The sequence below is a fragment of the Rhinoderma darwinii genome, chromosome 5 (assembly GCF_050947455.1).
Source record: "Rhinoderma darwinii isolate aRhiDar2 chromosome 5, aRhiDar2.hap1, whole genome shotgun sequence".
NCBI classification, from domain to species: Eukaryota; Metazoa; Chordata; class Amphibia; order Anura; family Rhinodermatidae; genus Rhinoderma; species Rhinoderma darwinii.
Window position 1 is genome coordinate 22696377 of NC_134691.1, and position 18854 is coordinate 22715230.

An 18854-nucleotide genomic window follows, 5' to 3' on the forward strand; every position below is an offset into this window, starting at 1 on the left:
CGCCGACAGCTGACACTCCACTCTTGCCGCTGATTTAGGCGAATTAACGCCTTAAATTCGGCGATCGGTTGCAATCGCCGGATTTTGGGGGTTTCTAACATATCGGCAGACCCCGGTCCGAAATCGCGGGGTTTGCCGATAGTTAGTATGGCAAACGGAAGCCAAACAATGGCTTCCGTGTCTGCCATGGACGGAAGCCCATCAGGATCAACCTTCGGCTGGTCCTGATAGGCTTCCTGTCAGAGTGACAGGAAGTCAGTGTCGTTCCCGATGCACACTGTCGGCGACAAGGTGTGCATCGGGAACTTGGAGATCAGCTGTCCCCGACAGCTGACACTCCAGTGTTGCCGATCAGCGGCTCTTCGCCGCTGATTTCGGCAATTAACCTGTTACATGCGGGGCTCGATTGCGATCTCCGCATGTAGCGGGTTTGTAGCGCATCAGCAGCCCCAATGCATTCGTGGGGGCTTCTGATGCTTGTGATGGCACCCGGGGGCCAGACAACGGCCCCCAGGTCTGCCATGTATGTCTGCCTTTGAGGATCAGCCTCTGCTGATCCTCGTAGACCAACTGTCAGAGTGACTGTGACGTCACACTGACAGTTGGAATACGTTACACTACCTAGGTAGTGTAATGTATTCTAGCAGCGATCAGAGCTACAGGTCAAAAAAAATAAAGTGTAAAAAGTAAAAGAAAAGTCAATAAACAAAAAAATAAAGTGTAAAAAGTAAAAAAAAGTTAATAAAAATGTTTTATAAAAGTGTAAAAATAAGTTTTTGTTTTCCTATAATAAGTCATTTGTTATAGGTAAATAATTAAACCGTACACATATTTGGTATCGCCGCGTTCGTAACGACCCAAACTATGAAACTATAATGTTAATTTTTCCGCACGGTGAACGCCGCAAACAAAATAAACGGAAAACTATGTCAGCATCGCTATTTTTTGGTCACCACCCCTCCCAAGATATAGAATAAAAAGTGATCAAAAAGTCGCATTTACCCTAAAATAGTACCAATAAAAACTACAACCCGTACCGCAAAAAACAAGACCTCCCACAGCTTTTTTGACGAAAAAATAAAAAAGTTACGGCTCATAATAGCGTGTCTCAGAAAATATATTATTTTATAGAAACGTAATTTTATTGTGCAAACGCTGCAAAACGTAAAAAAATAACTATACACATATGGTATCGGCGTAATCGTACCGACCGGCAGAATAAAGTAAAATTTAATTTATTGCGCACGGTGAACGCTGTAAGAAATAAAGAATTTAAAGCGCCAAAATCATTGTTTTTTGGTCACCTTAGCTCTAAAAAAGATCCTGTGGGGTCAAAATGCTCACTATACCCTTAGAAAAATTGCTTGAGGGGTGTAGTTTCCAAAATAGGGTCACTTTTGGGGGGTTTCCACTGTTTTGGTCCCTCCGGGGCGTTGCAAACCCGACACGGCACTGAAAACCAATCCAGCAAAATCTGCGCTCCAAAATCCAAAAGGTGCTCCTTCCCTCCTGAGCCCTGCTGTGGGTCCAAACATCAGTTTACGACCACATATGGGGTATTGCTGTAATCGGGAGAAATTGCTTTACAAATGTTGGGGTGCTTTTTCTCCTTTATTCCTTGTAAAAATGAAAAAATTCTATGTTTCCACAGAAAAATAGGTGATTCCACTAAATTCTGCAAAAAAACTGTGGGGTCAAAATGCTAACTATACCCCTAGAAAAATGCCTTGAGGGGTGTAGTTTCCAAAATGGGGTCACTTTTTGGGGGTTTCGACTGTTTAGGTACCACAAGACCTCCTCAAACCTGACATGGTGCCTAAAAGATATTCCTAAAAAAAGGAGGTCCCAAAATCCACTAGGCACTCCTTTGCTTCGGAGGCCGGTGTTTCAGTCCATTACCACACTAGGGCCACATGTTGGATATTTCTAAAATCTGCAGAATCTGGGCAATAAATATTGAGTTGCGTTTCTCTGGTAAAACCTTCTGTGTTACAGATTTTTTTTTATTACAAATGAATTTGGCAAAAAAAATGAAATTTGTAAATTTCACCTCTACTTTGTCTTAATTCCTGTGAAACGCCTAAAGGGTTAAAATACTTTCTGAATGTGGTTTTGAATACTTTGAGGGGTGCAGTTTTCAAAATGGGGTGATTTATGGGGACTTTCTAATATATAAGGCCCTCAAAGCCACTTCAGAACTGAACTGGTCCCTGAGAAAATGGCCTATTGAAATTTTCTTGAAAATATGAGAAATTGCTGCTAAAGTTCTAAGCCTTGTAACGTCCTAGAAAAATAAAAGCACGTGAAAAAAAATGATGCAAACATAAATTAGACATATGGGGGATGTTAACTAGTAACTATTTTGTGTGGTATTACTATCTGTTTTACAAGCAAACACATTTAAATTTCGAAAAATGGTAATTTTTGCAAATTTTTGCTAAAATTTGACGTTTTTCACAAATAAATATTGAATTTATCGACCAAATTTTTTCACTAACATAAAGTACAATATGTCACGAGAAAACAATCTCAGAATCGCTTGGATAGGTAAAAGCATTCCGGAGTTATTACCACATAAAGTGACACATGTCAGATTTGAAAAAATCATCTGTGTCCACAAGGCCAAAACAGGCTGTGTCCTTAAGGGGTTAAGCTGTTTTATGTCACATTACACAAAGTTGAAAAAGCTATAAAATGATATCCAATATTATTATTATTATTATTATTAATAATAATAAGAAGAACATATTCAAATGTGGCAGGTTTGATGCAGATTTACGGTGTGGTTTTTACATAACATAATACAGTACAATGCATGTAAAATTAGTTTTACAAAACCTCCTTCACACGTTACAGAAAAAACCTGCACGGATTTAAAGGCATGCTGTAGGATTTCAAATCTGTAGCAAGCCCTGTGTGTCACATTTATTTCAACCCAAAACGGTTGTGCACCCCTGCTGTAAGGGAAGTGAGTGGCCACGTGCAGCTTAGTGCAAAACGCCGGGGGTTATAGAAGTCTGACCTGCAGCGACCAGCTAATCGTTGTGGAGCCTTAAAGGGTAACTAAACCTTAAACAAACTTCTGACATGTCAGAAGTTTTGATGGGTGGGGGTCCGAGCACTGAGACCCCCACAGATTGTTAGAACGAAGTTGCAGAAGCGGTCCGGTGAGCAAAGAGCCGCTTAGTTTCTGATCGGCTTTTCTCGGAAAGCTCATAGACTTTCTATAGATCCTGTACACCAATTGCTCGGCTTTCCAAGAAAAGCCGATCAGAAACAAAGCGGCTCAGGGCTCACCCGAGTGCTTCTTCTGCTTTGTTTTAGCGACTGGTTGGGGGATCTCAGTGCGGACCCCCACTGATCAAAACTTCTGATATGTCACTATGACATGTCAGAAGTTTTTTAAAGTTTAGTTACCCTTTAAACCAGTTGAAGAAGGTTGTTTATAGGTTTAATAAACATACACAAGTACATTCATAAATATACTATTTATATTTTGGTTGCCAGAAGACAGCTGGTGTTGGCGTGACCCTGAAAAGATAAAGAGGAGATCTGCGGTGATGAGGAGAATTAAGCGTTCACAAGGTAAGGACTTATCATCCTCCCCATGACCTTCAGGCCTCATTTACACGAGCGTGATATACGTCCGTGCGACGCGCGTGCTTTTCACGCGTGTCGTACGGACCTATGTAAGTATATGGGGCCGTGCAGACAGTCCGTGAGTTTTGCTCAGCGTGAGTCCGCTGAAAAAAACTCACGACATGTCCTATATTTGTGCGCTGTTCGCGCATCACGCACCCATTGAAGTCAATGGGTGCGTGAAAATCACGCATGTCACACGGAAGCACTTCTGTGCGAACAGCGTGATTCGCGCAACAGCTGTCAAACTCTGAATGTAAACAGAAAAGCCACACGTGCTTTTCTGTTTACAAACATCCAAACGGAGTGTCATAATGATCGCAGCTGTGCGAAAATCACACAGCCGTGCATCATACACTGATGACACACGCAGCTGTTATGAGCCTTTTGCGCATGCAAAACGCAGCGTTTTTTGCGTGCGCAAAATGCACACGCTCGTGTAAACCGGGACTCACTGTTATGTCGACTGTTGGGGGGTTGAGGGAAACAAATCTTTGGATACAAATCTTTTCGACATTTAGAGCATACAATTCAGTTATTAAAATATATTTCATGCACTTTTTAATAAAAAAAACATTTGAAAACGGAATCGGAAAACATTGATTAATTAAAAAAAATAATAATAATAAAAAAGGAATTTGCTGCTGTCCATTGTTTTGACACACGTCATGTACGGAAGCCTGGAAAATATTACATCCAACATTTTAGTTTGGTGCAAACTATTTTGGGTGTTTCATCTGTTTTTTAACATTGAAGTAAATGGGACGATAAATGTATAAACTGATGTGACTGGTGGCAACTTTTGTCCACAGTCGCATCAGTTTTTTGTCCATTTGTATGATGGAAGGAAGAAGAATAGATGTAAACAGGCCATAACAGGGTGTCACCGAGGGACTCAAAAAGTAAGAAACTATTTCACACAGTCCTTCAGGTGTAGATTACATAATAATGTTATTTACAATCGTATATAAAGCTATTATCTTCTTGCCTCCGATGACGTTACCCTTCCAATTTCCAACTGGAAATAGAAAAACAATAATCACAGAAGAAGAAAAACATGTTTAGTGAAGGATTCATCAACGGTCCCCTCCAGGGTTGTTTTGGTTACTCCCCTGACCGAATCTCATAAAAAAGTTCAAATCTCTTAATGTTGTGAACTCCCTTTGTATTCATTGGTGTAACATCTTCTAGGATATTATCATTCCTCAGAAAATATGCAGACTCCGCTATTATCTAATTAGTCTTAGACTTGTCCAGCTCAAAGGATGAATACCTTCAGCTGAAGACACAAGTCTGTAAGTCAAAGCATTTATTTTACATTTAAGTTTATTTCATCAGGATCAGTCAATGATCTAATGTGTATAGAGGCAGAGAGCCGGCCGGGCCATACTTCACGGCACAATTATTATTTATTTTTCATAAGTCTCTGTCACAAGAATATTTCAGGGTGTTGTGCCCTTATGGAAAATTCCTGATGGTCTAGGGCAGGGGTCGGGAACCTATGGCTCGCGAGCCAGATATGGCTCTTTTGATGGCCGTATCTGGCTCGCAGACAGGGCTCCTACCTGTCTATGGGAGGGATGCACGTTGCAGCCGCACAGCTAAGTATAGTACACATGACTGAGAGCGGGGCTGCGGCTGTGTAATTCAGCCACAGCCCCGCTCCTGAGTCCTGACATATGCGCGCGGGGTCAGCATCATGTGATGCGGCCGGCGCTGCACTAATGATCTGCGGCATTGAAGACAGAACATGGCGGGCGCGCTACAAAGCACCCCCATGTTGTCTTCAGTGCCTGAACTGCCGCTCATTAGTGCAGCGCCGGCCGCATCTCCTCATGCTGACCGCGCGCGCACTTCCTGTCAGGAGCGGGGCAATGGCTGTATTACACAGCCGCAGCCCAGCTCTATAACGCCGGAGATCAGAGAACCTCTCATCTCCGCCGTTATTCCCGTGAATGCTGCGATCACAGCTGACTGCAGCATTCAGGGGAAAGTGAGAAGGGGGATGCCCCTGGATCGCATCACAGGGAATTCCTGTGACGCGATCGAGGGCCATACCATATATGGGCAGACAGCCCAGGGTCTATTGACGGACCCCAGGGCTGTCTGACCATATCTCTTGTTGTTAGGATATACCCAAGTATGTCCTAACAACAGCCTGTGTGCTATCTGTCCACAGGCTAATGTACTGGCACATATCTGATATATGTCAGTACATTAAAGTTTAAAAATAAAGTAAAAACAAAGTATGGTTACATTTTTAAAAAAATATACACCTTCACCTTTTTTACAATAAACATTAAAATAAGTCTCAATACATAAAATACACACATTCAGTAATGGCGCGGACAACAATGTTTTTGCATCATTTATGATGTGTACGCTGTAAAAAAATGAAATAAACACGGCTTTCATTCACTTATTAATGTGAGGCGCGAGGTGCGATGAATTTACCCTCCATGTTCCTCACATTAATAGTAATTAACCCCATCATGTACCTCGCCTATCTGCGCATGCGCGAGTTCAAAGAGACAGAGAGTCCTGGGTCCTGCCGCCGATGGCCATAGTGAAGCGCTCCTGCACGAAATGGTGAGTATATCTTAAATTCTATATTTTAAGGGTAAAAGTTGGGGGTCGTCTTATACGCCCAGTCGTCTTATACGCCGACATATACGGTAGTTCTTTGATGGCCTGATAAGCATTGGCGGCAGTGGTGAGCGGCAGGGAGCATGGACTACATTTCCCATAACTCCCTGCATAGCCGCGCCGTCTGCAAGCACGCACCTGCGTCCCCTAGTGAAGCGGCATCTGCCTCCTCCCTTGTGTCTCCCTTGGACGTTCCAGAAACCCCTGGCTGTGCTGCTGCTTTGAAGGTGAACATTATAACATGGAAATTGTTACACAGCCTCATGGTCAGCAGCAGTGAGCTGCATCAATAAAGGGGCTGTGTAATACAGTGTGTCCCACCAACCCCCCCTTCCCACTTCACCCCTGAAAATAATCCCACATAATCCATAATATAGCCCCCCCCCAAAAAAAAAAAAAGTATGGCCTTAAAAAACATCTGCCACCCATATTACACTCTTGGGGGCTTTAAATTAATCTCTTGTGGGCATAAGAAACTGATTTAAAGGACCACTATCAGGGCAAAAATCTGTTCTGAGCGCTTTATTACAGCTCTGGAGGTCTCCCAGATGGGTCTGAGCCTCTCTTTTTTTGTTCATTTTCTGTAAGACCAACACTTTTAAAAGGGCCACTGACAGATACAATTGCTCCAGCGGTCACTTAGTACACAAAGGAGTGTTCCTCTCTGCTGCACTAAGCCACCGCTGGACCTAAACAATAATTCGCTGTAAAATAATAAAACAGATAATTGACATAACTGACAATGCGTTGTGTGACATGTCCAACATTCCAGCTTCTTTCTTCTGCGAATGCCTCAAAGCTGGCATTCTCTCAACATCAGGTGGGAAGAATGCCAGCTTCCAGTCATGCGCAGGAAAAAGAAGAAGCCAGACTGCTGGACTGATGTCATGCATCGCAAGCTCACAATGTAAGTTATTTATTTAATTTTTTTACTGCTAATTACCATTGTTTCAGTCCAGTTGTGGCTTTATACAGCAGGGAGGAGCATTCCTTGCTGTACTAAGTGAACATTGGAGCGATTGATCTGTCAATGGCCCTTTAAACATATTGTACGGCTCTCGCGGAATTATATTTCAAAATATGTGGCGTTTACGGCTCTCTTAGCCAAAAAGGTTCCTGACCCCTGGTCTAGGGGGTGGGTGGCACTTAGGTTCCTCATCCCCCTACAACCCGGCTCCCCATTCTGGGGGAACGAAGCCTAGACTTTTAAACCCTGAAGCATGCTTAGCAAACTCCAGGGCGCACACTTCGTATATTGCCACTAGTCTAGCATTTGATATTATTTAATATATATTCATATTTAATAATCCATACAGTTTGATTGTGATAAGAGACGATGGTCTTTATTAACTGGCCTAATCATTCACTAAATAAAAATCCATAGTCTACACAACAAAAAGGATAGGATACTAATAATTGGTTATAATAAACATCTTATCCTAACTCTGCCTACCAATGCTGATGGTGGGAATTGCAGTGTCTAGTGGTGCAGATGTAGTAGTCTTGGAAGTCTCGTCTTCATGACTTATAGAGGAAGAGCGGTTATGAAGACCATCTCTTTTGCTCTGGAGGACCTGTCCTGTGCTGCATTATACAGAAAACTCGTTGGTATGAATGGGCACTGTGTAATGCTTATTTTCCCCTGTGGTGGTGCTGCAGGGAAATGGAACACTTACTACAAGGATTCCACACAGATTGCAGCTGAATATGGGCCCTTTCTACGGTAGGGCATTCATCTGAATTACCTTCCTCTGTATCGCATATAGTTTCTATCCCACTGAGTGAGGGTTTCATTCATCATAAGAAGCTTTTTGAGCAGTTACTTTTTCACATGGATTCCTTTTTGTCTAGTATAATTTTTTTTATTTTTTTTAATAAACGTCTATGTAAATGAAGAGAATTTTTGTTCCAGCCGGATCACTATGTGGGGTTGGGAAGATTTTTTTCCCTTTTAGAGAAGATTGGCTCATGCCTTATAGGAGTGTTTTTTGCCTTCCCCTTAATTAACAGAAAGGGAAACTAGGTTCTGAGATTGACCCCTCCTTCCTTTAATACAGATTATTAAAGGCCTCGCTCGCACCAAAATGTAACTTCTCAGCGTAGAAGTGCATATCGACTAAGCTGTTCACAGGGTGTCCCGCTTCTGGGACGCCCAGCCATCAGTTGTAATCTGTGGGGGAACCTGGCAGCAGGTGTTCAATTTCTCTGCAGCGCCACCACAAAATGAAGCATTAAATGTTGACTATTGAAGTCAATGGTCTGTACATGCAATGAATGGACATGAAAATGTTTTTAAACTAGACAATCCCTTTAAGTGTTGGAGGGTGAGCCACTAGCAAATTCTGTAATTACAAAATATTGGTACATTTTAAATGTAAAAAATAGGTGAAAAATAAAATGCTAAAATATAAATACCGTACCCCCCACAAATCTATAGATAATAGTGCCTTAAAAATGTTACATACAATTAAATTGAAAACCTGGACCAGACCTTTGTTCTTGGGGGCTACAGCAATGTCAAATGTTATATAAAGTACACATATGTGACATCGCTGTAGTCATGAGAATTGGAGGATTTTGTCCTACATTTTATTCGTTTAAAAAGAGAAAATGTGTATTTTTGACCATTGTTCCCTATAAAAGTTTAAAAAAATTAGAAGATAGTGAGGCAGATTTATCAATGTATTCATGTTAGTTTTCTGGTGTAAATACATAAAAGAAATATGGTGATTTAAAACATACAAATGTCAAGAAATGTGTACTGGTCTTCAGAGTCGTGCCGAGCGCAGCTCATATATTACATTTTTCTGACACTTCTCTAAGTAGAAAAGCATCAGAAAACAATGCTAGGTCTGACCTGATGTCTTTTTAAGACAGCGGCAGATTCTTTAACCAGGCACGTTGAGACTGGTGCACTGCTTGTATCGTGTGCCGCTATTAATAAATCTCCCTAATTAACTCCAATTTGGCACAGTAACAAAGCAATATCTGCCCCTATCCCCTCCCACTCAAAAAAAACCACAAAGAACAAAAAAATACAACATATTAGCATTCATAAACAATTGACATTCTAAAGAAGACTTTGACATTCCAGTCATGCTTAGCCATGAAAGTGTTAAGGTGCATTCAGCTATGTCCTGAGCTTAAACGTTGCGGAGATGCTGTATTTGCTGACCTAAAGACAATAACAGAAGTGTCAGATGTAAGAGAATACCTAATACATGACTGAAGGGTCAGACTACACACAGGGTTTGTTTGTAGTCTGTAACCCTGGAGACACATAGATCTGCATAGGAGCTGTAAACACAAAACAATATGATATTTTTAATCAAGACTTTGCAAAGTTGCTATTTTATTTTAGTAATAAATAAATGTTACGAAACGGTTTACATACCCTTAAAATGCACTAAATTGAATAATAGATATTTAATAATATAGATAGGAAATAGTAAACACAATGTATAGGGCATAAAACAAATTGTGTTACCTGTTCTTTATCTTTGCATCATAAATGTTAAACTATATCACTATCTAGAGGTCTTAGGCCCTGTTCACACAGAGTTTTTGACAAGTTTTGTGACGCGGAAACCGCATCGGAAAACGGGCCAAAAAACGGCCAAAAATGCCTCCCATTGATTTCAATGGATAGGCGGAGGCGTATTTTTCCCACGAGCAGAAAAACAGTCTCATGAGAAAAAGAAGCGACATGCCCTATCTTCGGGCGTTTATGTCTCTGACCTCCCATTGACATCATTGGGAGACAGAGAAAGCGTATTTTGCGGCGTTTTTGCCCATCGGCGCTCAATGGCCACGGGCGAAAAACACTGTGAAAAACGCAGCAAGCCACTATCTGCCTCACCTTTGTTCACATCAATGCCAACATCAAACGTTGCATACGCCGTCTTTGTTGTCAGACAGACTCCTTATTCTCCATGTAGCTTCTTTTCTCTCATCATTGCCTGATCTTGGTCGTTCATCCAAGATACAAGTGCCACATAGAGTCGGGTTAGGATAGATCACAGCCACAACTCCAAAGACAGGTCTCTTAAAGATACAGTACCAAATTAGTAATCACAGGATACTTTTAGTGTATGTTCACACGCCCTATTTACGGACTTAATTTGGGCGTTTTACGCCTCAAATTACCTACGAAAATACGTCTCCAAACCGCCGGCAATCATCTGCCCATTGAAATCAATGGGGTTACGATGTTCTGTGCACACAGGCTTTTTTTTTTACGCGCCGCTGTCAAAAGACGGCGCGTAAATAGACGCCCGCGTCAAAGAAGTGCATGTCACTTCTTGAGACGTAATTGGAGCCGTTTTTCATTGACTCCATTGAAAAACAGCTCCAATTACGTCCGTAATTGACGCCACGAAAAACGCGAGTACGAGCAATTACGTCTGAAATTCAGGAGCTGTTTTCGCCTGAAAACGGCTTCGTAATTTCAGGCGTATTGGACGCTGCCGTGTGAACATACCCTTAGTTATAAGGGATCATCAACACAATGGCCCTAGCTACATGGGAGTCCAATTTCTACGTTACACAAATACTTTCACATTTCCACATTGGTCTTAGACCCTCCCTCTTGGAGCATGATCTTGGAGTCGTAGTCACTCCTCCAGATAACCTCTGTATTTGATCCCCTACAACAAGGGATGAAACTTGGGATTTGCGTTTCTGGCAAATAGAGTGTGAGCACCGACACTACTATATATAGTTAAAGGGAAAGTGTCGCTAGAAAAAAATGTATTTTTTTTTTTAGTTAAACAATTAGTGTATAGGTGATTAAACATTGTTCTAATTTTTTTCACGAGTCAGGAAATATTATAAATTAGATTCTAATTTATAATATTTCCCAGCGCTGGTCACTAGATGGAGCAATTCCCAAAATTGTCGCTACATCGACTTACCTGCTAACGCCGATGCTGCTGCAGAATCATCTGTAGCCTCTGGTGCCGATGTGTCCTCGCTCGTCTGACACGATGCAGGACCTGTGAGTGACGACACAGCGTGATCTCTCGAGAACACGGCTGTGTCTGCACTGCCAGAAGCTGGGCGTTCTGAAGAGAAGTGGATGATACTTCTAGTCAGAGCGCCCAGCTAGTAAAAGTAGTAAACACGCCCCGATGTACGCACATAATACACGCCCACTTGGACTTTTACTTTTAAACACACCCACTTGGACTTTTGCAAGCCTCATTTGCATAAATACAAAAATGGTCATAACTTGGCCAAAAATGCTCGTTTTTTAAAAATAGAAACGTTACTCTTATCTACATTGCAGCGCCGATCTGCTGCAATACGAGATAGGGGTTGCAAAATCTGGTGACAGAGCCTCTTTAAACAGTTTTCAAGTAGTTGGGGAAAAAAAATTGGGACTTTGCACTCTCAGCTCCCAAATCGGTAATGTTCGCCCCGCACATCTGTATACTGAGAACAGAGCACGCTATACCACTACCAGATTTTACCCCAATCATTACTACATTGCCCCCAAAAAACTAGGCTATTTGGAACAGGTTCCTAAATTGTTGAATGATTATATTGGCTCCTCAGACCCGGTATCTATTATTCCTCATAGACACTGATGCAGTTGTCTCACAATACTCTAGAACTTTTTGCTTTATTATGCCTAAAATAATTTGCTTGCCATTACCTGACTCCATCCCTAGGTAGCCACTGACTGGATGACTGCCACAAATTCTACCCTCCATTATATAATCTCAAACAAACATATACACATGTACAGATGTAGCCATATTTATCTTGACTCTGATAACTTGCTGCAGCGTGATATCACACAACAAAATCCATTGCAAATCATTGAAAAACTCAAGTTAAAATTTCTTGCCACTGTGTATTTAATGTGTTAAGAGTCAAGATAAAGATGCCTACATCTGTACATACATGTGCATAACAAAGATGCACAGATACATACTCATACATGTGCTGCTCGGTGATATAATTTCATAAACTCTATATTTGAATGTATATGTCTCCATCTAGTGTCTGACTTTGTTGTTTACAAGCTCCATCTACTTCCTTTCAAGGGGTTATCTAGTATGAACAGCACCTATTGGAGGTCTTACTTCCGCGATCTCCCATTGAGAGATTTTGTTTCCAGAAGTCCCAATGAGAATGCTAATTTTACCTTCTATTTCATTATAGGGAATGCAAAACACTACAAAATAGACAAATCCTGACTTATTGGGGACAATGGAAGACCCCTAGACCTCTATTTAGACAGCCAAGCGGCAGCCTTATACTGTAAGAAACCAAATAGGGAGGTCCGTACCTTTTAAAAGAGCATAAAAAATATCAAAGACTTTGTCATTGGGGGTGCCAGGGTGTATGTGAAGTAGAAGAACCCTTAACCCCACCCGGACCCCCGTGACTCTTGCGTCCATGGTTTCTCTTGTGCTACATTAGCCAAACGGTCATAAAGTAAGGGATGAGTTTTGCTCCTAATAAAACCCTGGTGCCTGGAGGTAGTCCTCCTTCCTTGGACATCTCCAGGCAGTGGAGACTCGTAAGTGCTGCGAAGTGTTACCTAATTTAAATTTTCAGCTGCCTGAACTCTTTAAAGTATCAGCAGACAGGGGTGCAAGGTGCCTAAGGTGGTGGTCTGAGAAGGCGACCCCCCTCGATTCCCGAAGTTTAGCATACATTGGTGCAAAATGTAAAGGGTGCATTCACATGGTACGGTTAAAGGGGTATTCTGATCTCGGACATTTATAAGATAACCAGAGGATATGCCATAAATGTCTGATTATCTCTTAGGGTATGTTCACACGGCCTATTTATGGACGTAAATCGGGCGTTTTTCCCCCGAATTACGTCCGAAAATAGCGCCTCAATAGCGCTGACAAACATCTGCCCATTGAAAGCAATGGGCAGACGTTTGTCTGTTCACACGAGGCGTATATTTACGCGCCGCTGTCAAATGACGGCGCGTAAATAGACGCCCGCGTCAAAGAAGTGACCTGTCAGTTCTTTGGCCGTAATTGGAGCCGTTATTCATTGACTCCAATGAATAGCAGCGCCAATTACGCCCGTAATTGACGCGGCGTTCAAGCGCCTGCACATGCCGTTACGGCTGAAATTACGGGGATGTTTTCAGGCTGGAACATCCCCGTAATTTCAGCCGTTACGGACGCCCTCGTGTGAACATACCCTTGCATTTGACTGATTATACAAACATTCATACGATAATTGCTCTTTCTAATAGGGCCTTTACCCCCATAGATATGAACTCGGTAATTACGGCACCAGGCGATTATGTACTGTATTACGTATGTGAAGCCTCCTTGCAATTGTATATATCAAGCCTTTATACCTCCACTATCTCCAAAGTACGTTAAAGTGGTCATCCAGCCCCCCCTAGAGCTAAATTGGAAGTAGTGCATAATGAAAATTTCGCCAAATTTCTTATATTATTTGAGGAAGATTTATTAAGCGATTTGCGGCAGTTTTCTGGTGGAAAATAGTTGCACGTTTTGGTGCATATGGTCCGACATGTTTACTATAATTTATGCCAAAAATCGCTGTTATTTATAGCTGAAATCTATGACAGTAGCTGGCATAGATTTCAATTTGTGGCTCACGGACAGCTCAAGATGCGCCAAATTTATTAAAAATAAAAAACATGCGCATCTTTATTAAGTTAGTGCATTTAACTCCAGTGGTCTTCTGTTTAAGACTGGGATATGAAATGCAAGTCTTAGGAAATTCTCCCCTATGTGTTCTTGCTCTCATTGAATGGGAATGTATATATTATTTTCCTCCAGTAACAGAAAACCAGTACAGATCTAATAATAAAAGGAGTATTCACAGGATCAAAATTTATTTCCTATCCCCAGGATAAACAAACTCGGGGTGGGGCTGGCAGCGTTCTCTGAGGTAAGGCCATACGGTGCGTCGATGACACGGTTTTGTTTCGGTTCCGTTGAGTTTGAAAACCGCATGCGGTCAACTGCATGCGGTTTTTGTGTCTGTAATGCTGCAGTTCTGTTGCGTTTTTTTACGCACATAGTTTTTAGACATAGTTTTCACTGGTATTGAAGTTTGTTAGGTGCTTCCTGTATATAGTTCATTACATCGCATTGCAGAATTGTTAGCAAACACGCAAGCAGTTCAGCAAAAACATCATTAAACGCATGCGGTCGGACATTATGAAGATGAGTTCAACAGCAGAAAAAACACATTGTAATATAATCGCAGCAGTCTGTCCATAACAAAAATTTCACCATTGACTTCTATTGAAAAATGACTTGCTGCGGTTTGAAAACGCAACATAAACGCACCGTGACCGCACCGTGTGGCCTTACCCTAAGAAGGTGCCAGGAGCACTTGCACATCAAGGGGCCAACTCAGTGCTGGGGGAATTAAACGTTGATTTCTCGGTATTGCTTCGTGCTTGACCGAGACAACAGGTATCGTTACATTGCCCTTCCCTTTATAGCGCTGTCAGCAGTTTTGATATGCCATAGATTCCCTTTAAAGCGGATTGCTTAGACTGGATACAACTGTAGAAAATCCTCAGCTGTGAGAAGTATTTGGTCTGTACAGGCTTTCAACCTCTGGATGTAAACAAATCTGTTTCCATTCACAAGCAGCAAGCAGAGATATTTGAAAAAAAGTAAGGAATTGATACATCAGAAAGTTGCAGAACTTGACTTGTCAACCTCTATAAATTATTGGGGGTCAGAATTCAGTCCTTTGACCCATCATGGCAGCAACTTAGATGTGATCGATAATAAGTGGATCCTGAGGCACACAGGGCCGGCTCTTAGGCGAGTTGTCAGTTCAGCTGAACTGACGGAATCGGCTGGGAGAGAACGATACAAATTCTATGTATACAGGATACATAGAAGCTGTATCGTAAAAAGTAAAACAATTTAAAAAAGTGATCGAGGGGGTTATACAATTTCAGGAAATTAATATACATTTTTGTATAATTACAAGTTATAACATTTTCAAATATAATTTTCTGTATTAATTCCTCACGGTTTTCAAGATCTCTGCTTGTTGTTGTTATTCAGCAGAAACTTTTTACATTTTTCTTCCAGTGGATAAAATTCTGTCCATGGTCATGTGAGGAACATACAGGTGCACGGCTCGTTACAGTCACAGTATGTGTATCAGATCTTTATCTTCTAACGATCCCAGGGAGATCTTCTGCCGACTACAATAATATTTAATGCTGCAAAAATGTGCAATTCAGCCGATGAACGAGCGTTTGCACGTTCATCCACTGATCGTTGTCCTGTTTACACAGGGCCGTGATTGGGAACAAACATTCATATGAACACTCGTTTGCCCAATTAGGGTATGTTCACACGCACTGTTTTTATACGTAATTTGGGCGTTTTACGCCTCTAATTACCCCTGAAAAAAACATCTATATTACGCCTACAAACATCTGCCCATTGCTTTCAATGGGTTTTACGGTGTTCTGGTTCGCACGAGGTGTTATTTTACGCGTCGCTGTCAAAATACGGCGCGTAATAGGATGCCCGCGAAAAAGAAGTGCATGTCACTTCTTGGGACGTTTTTGGAGGCGTTTTTCATTGACTCCATTGAAAAACAGCTCCAAAAACATTGCGAAAAATGTGAGTTGCTACAAAAACGTCTGAAAATCAGCTCCGTAATTTCAGACGTAATTTGCTAAGCCGTGTGAACATAGCCTTATTGGCCCGTGCAAAACGACCTTTAGACCAGGCAGTATGAAGATGCGCCAACTTTATCACAGTGGCACATGCTGTATGATAAGTTTGCCACATTTTGCCAGGCACGATAGACACTTTTCTCTTCTTTATACCAACTCTTGTTTGGCTTAGTTTTTTGTTTGGCGCACTTTGGTGCATTTAAGCCAAGCCCCTTCCTTCGCTAAGTCATGCCCTTTTTTCTAGGCACAGACATCAGTTCATAAATTAATCTAAAATGTAATGTATCAAAATTTTGCGAACTTTTCAACACATTCTAGACGCAAACACGGTAGTAACTCTGCCCCATTAAGCTGAGGGGTATACAGATGAAACGGACATAGCACCGAACACTACACAAGTAGATTGGCACTGAGAGGGTTAAAACCTAAGCCAACAAGAGAAAAATGTCTGTCACCGGTAAATGACTGATAGGCGATCAGCGTGAGAGGTTCCTATTCCTCTTTGTCAGATATAAGTTGTTCTTCCAGTAACGTGCGTTACACAGATGCCGGCAGCTTTATGCTATAATTAAGACATTGTCAACATAAGATATAGAACACACCACCAGGCGTTACGGTGTCTATGGATACAAACGTCTTGGGAAAAAGTCACATCTAGATGCCGAAAACCTGAGCAACTCTGTCATATCCAGTAATAATGTGTAGACTGGAGAGACACTGATGTATGTTTCATATTTACAGCTAAAGAGGATTCATCGGAAGCGTTACTGTCGGCGCTGAGTGTCATCCGCCAGGCCAAGCGCACAAAGGTGAGTGCATTCAATGCTGTCTTATCCATCAAAGTTCACTACTATGTAACTATGGGCTTGTAATTCAGGATTCCCATTTACTGCTAATGGCATACAGGCTGCAGCCTGCCCAATAAAGTAATGGGACGCCCTTCAGGCTCCTGGGCCCAATTGCACTTGCAACTTTTGTGTTTAGTTATGCCCCTCGTAAGGATCTAAAGATTATGGCTTTAAATCACTTGAACACAAATGTAATGTGAGAAGAAATGTAATGTTGATATATAAGGGGTTCTGAAATGACGTATTAGGTGAGGTATTCGACTGGCTTCCTCTGATGCGGCAACCCTTTATGAGCCGAAGCTGTAAGTAATGTTAAAGGGGTTGTCTAGTTTTGAAAATACTATTTTAAATATGGAAGTCCTCTGTTCAGGATCCTCATCTCTTGGCCACAGTGGAGAGCGGTTACAAAGAGCATCACAGGAAGACCTTTTCTGTCCTACATTACACAGACAGCCCATTGATATGAATGGGCACTGTGTAATGCTTATTTTAACCTGTGGTGGCGCTGCAGAATAATTGAACACTTATTGCCAGGTTTTCTCAAAGATAACAGCTGCTCGCTAATGGGGACGGCAGGGTGAACTGCTTATAGTCAAGGGACGTTTCTTACAAAGTAAGGATTGTCCAAAGTGGACCACCCCTTTAAAAACAGCTCTCTGCTGACGAGGACCATAGTTGTCCATTACAACAGATTGATTTCAATGGACTCCGTGTAATGCAGGGAGAATGAGCATGTACTCTGTTTTTAGCTTTAGTTCAGAGGCCACACAATCTAAAAATAGGGTTTCCAAATAAAACAATTCTTAAAATTATAAAGTTATATTGGTCTTGTAACAGATGCTGAGACGACAACCACTTAGGCATCTAATACAGAGCCCATTGGGGTTGTCACCCAGATTTTCATAGAGCCTGAATGGCTTTTAATTCAGCACGGTTATATTCCTCTCGCCTATTGCTCTGCCTCAGAGGTATCTCAGTAGTTTTGTAGCTCCATCGAACCAGGAGAATCAGGATGAAAAATTCTATAGGTCATTCCTGCAAAGGGGAGTGTGCTGCTGTTCATGGAATTGTAGAAGAGTACAGAAAAAAACCGAAATTATAAGTAGAAAGAGTAATTAATACATGATGCCCTATTATTACATTATTTTAAATCTACACAGGTCCAAATTCTTAGCTGATTAATTTCATTATTTACCTTAACCCCTTAATGACCGGCCTATTTTAGAGCTTAATGACCAAGCCATTTTTTACGTTTTTCCATCGTCTCATTCAAAGAGCTATACACTTTTTATTTTTGCGTCGACATAGCTGTATAAGGTCTTGTTTTTTGCGGGACAAGTTGTAATTTTTAATAGCACCATTGTGGGGTAGATAGAATTTATTGATTAAATTTTATTAACTTTTTTTTGGCGGGGGAATAGAAAAAAACCCAGCAATTTCGCCACACCTTTTTGCGTCCTAAATTTACGCCGTTTACCGTGTGGTATAAATAACACAATAACTTTATTCAGCGGGTTGTTGCGATTGCAACAATACTAAATTTGTATAGTTTTTGTATGTTTTACTACTTTTATACAGTGAAAACACTTTTTTTTCAAAATTATTTGTTTTTGTGTCTCCATATTTGAAGAGCCGTAACGTTTTTATTTTTTCGCCGATGCAATCGTAGGAGGGCTTTTTTTTGCGGGACAACTTGTAGTTTTTATCGGTACCATTTTGGAGTAGATGCGACTTTTCGATCACTTTTTATCACATTTTGTTTAAGGCTGGATTCAAAGAAAACAGCAATTTTTACATGTTTTTTTATTTTATTTTTTACGACGTTCACCGTGCAGATTAAATTATGTAATAAGTTTATAGTTGGGGTCGTTACGGATGCGGCGATACCCAATATGTGTAACTTTTTTACTTTATTTTGTTTATTCATAATAAAGCAGTTTGTAAGGGGGAAAAGTTTTTCATTTTTATTTTTTTTCACTTTTTATTAAACTTTTTTTCACTTTTTTACTAGTCCCACTAGTGGACTTCACTATGCGATTATACAATCGCATTTA

The 18854-nt window shown here is 41.2% G+C and overlaps 1 protein-coding gene across 4 annotated transcripts in view; it reads left to right on the forward strand.

Annotated features, from left to right (window-relative positions):
- LOC142651276 (uncharacterized) overlaps positions 1-18854 on the forward strand; it is a 290189-nt gene that overhangs the window by 27483 nt on the left and 243852 nt on the right. For all 4 annotated transcript variants that reach the window (XM_075825742.1, XM_075825741.1, XM_075825743.1 and 1 more), the window contains 2 exons: positions 3508-3585; positions 16694-16761. In XM_075825742.1, the coding sequence (XP_075681857.1) occupies positions 3561-3585; positions 16694-16761 (93 nt within the window). In that variant the 5' untranslated portion in view covers positions 3508-3560. The remainder of the gene's footprint in view (positions 1-3507; positions 3586-16693; positions 16762-18854) is intronic.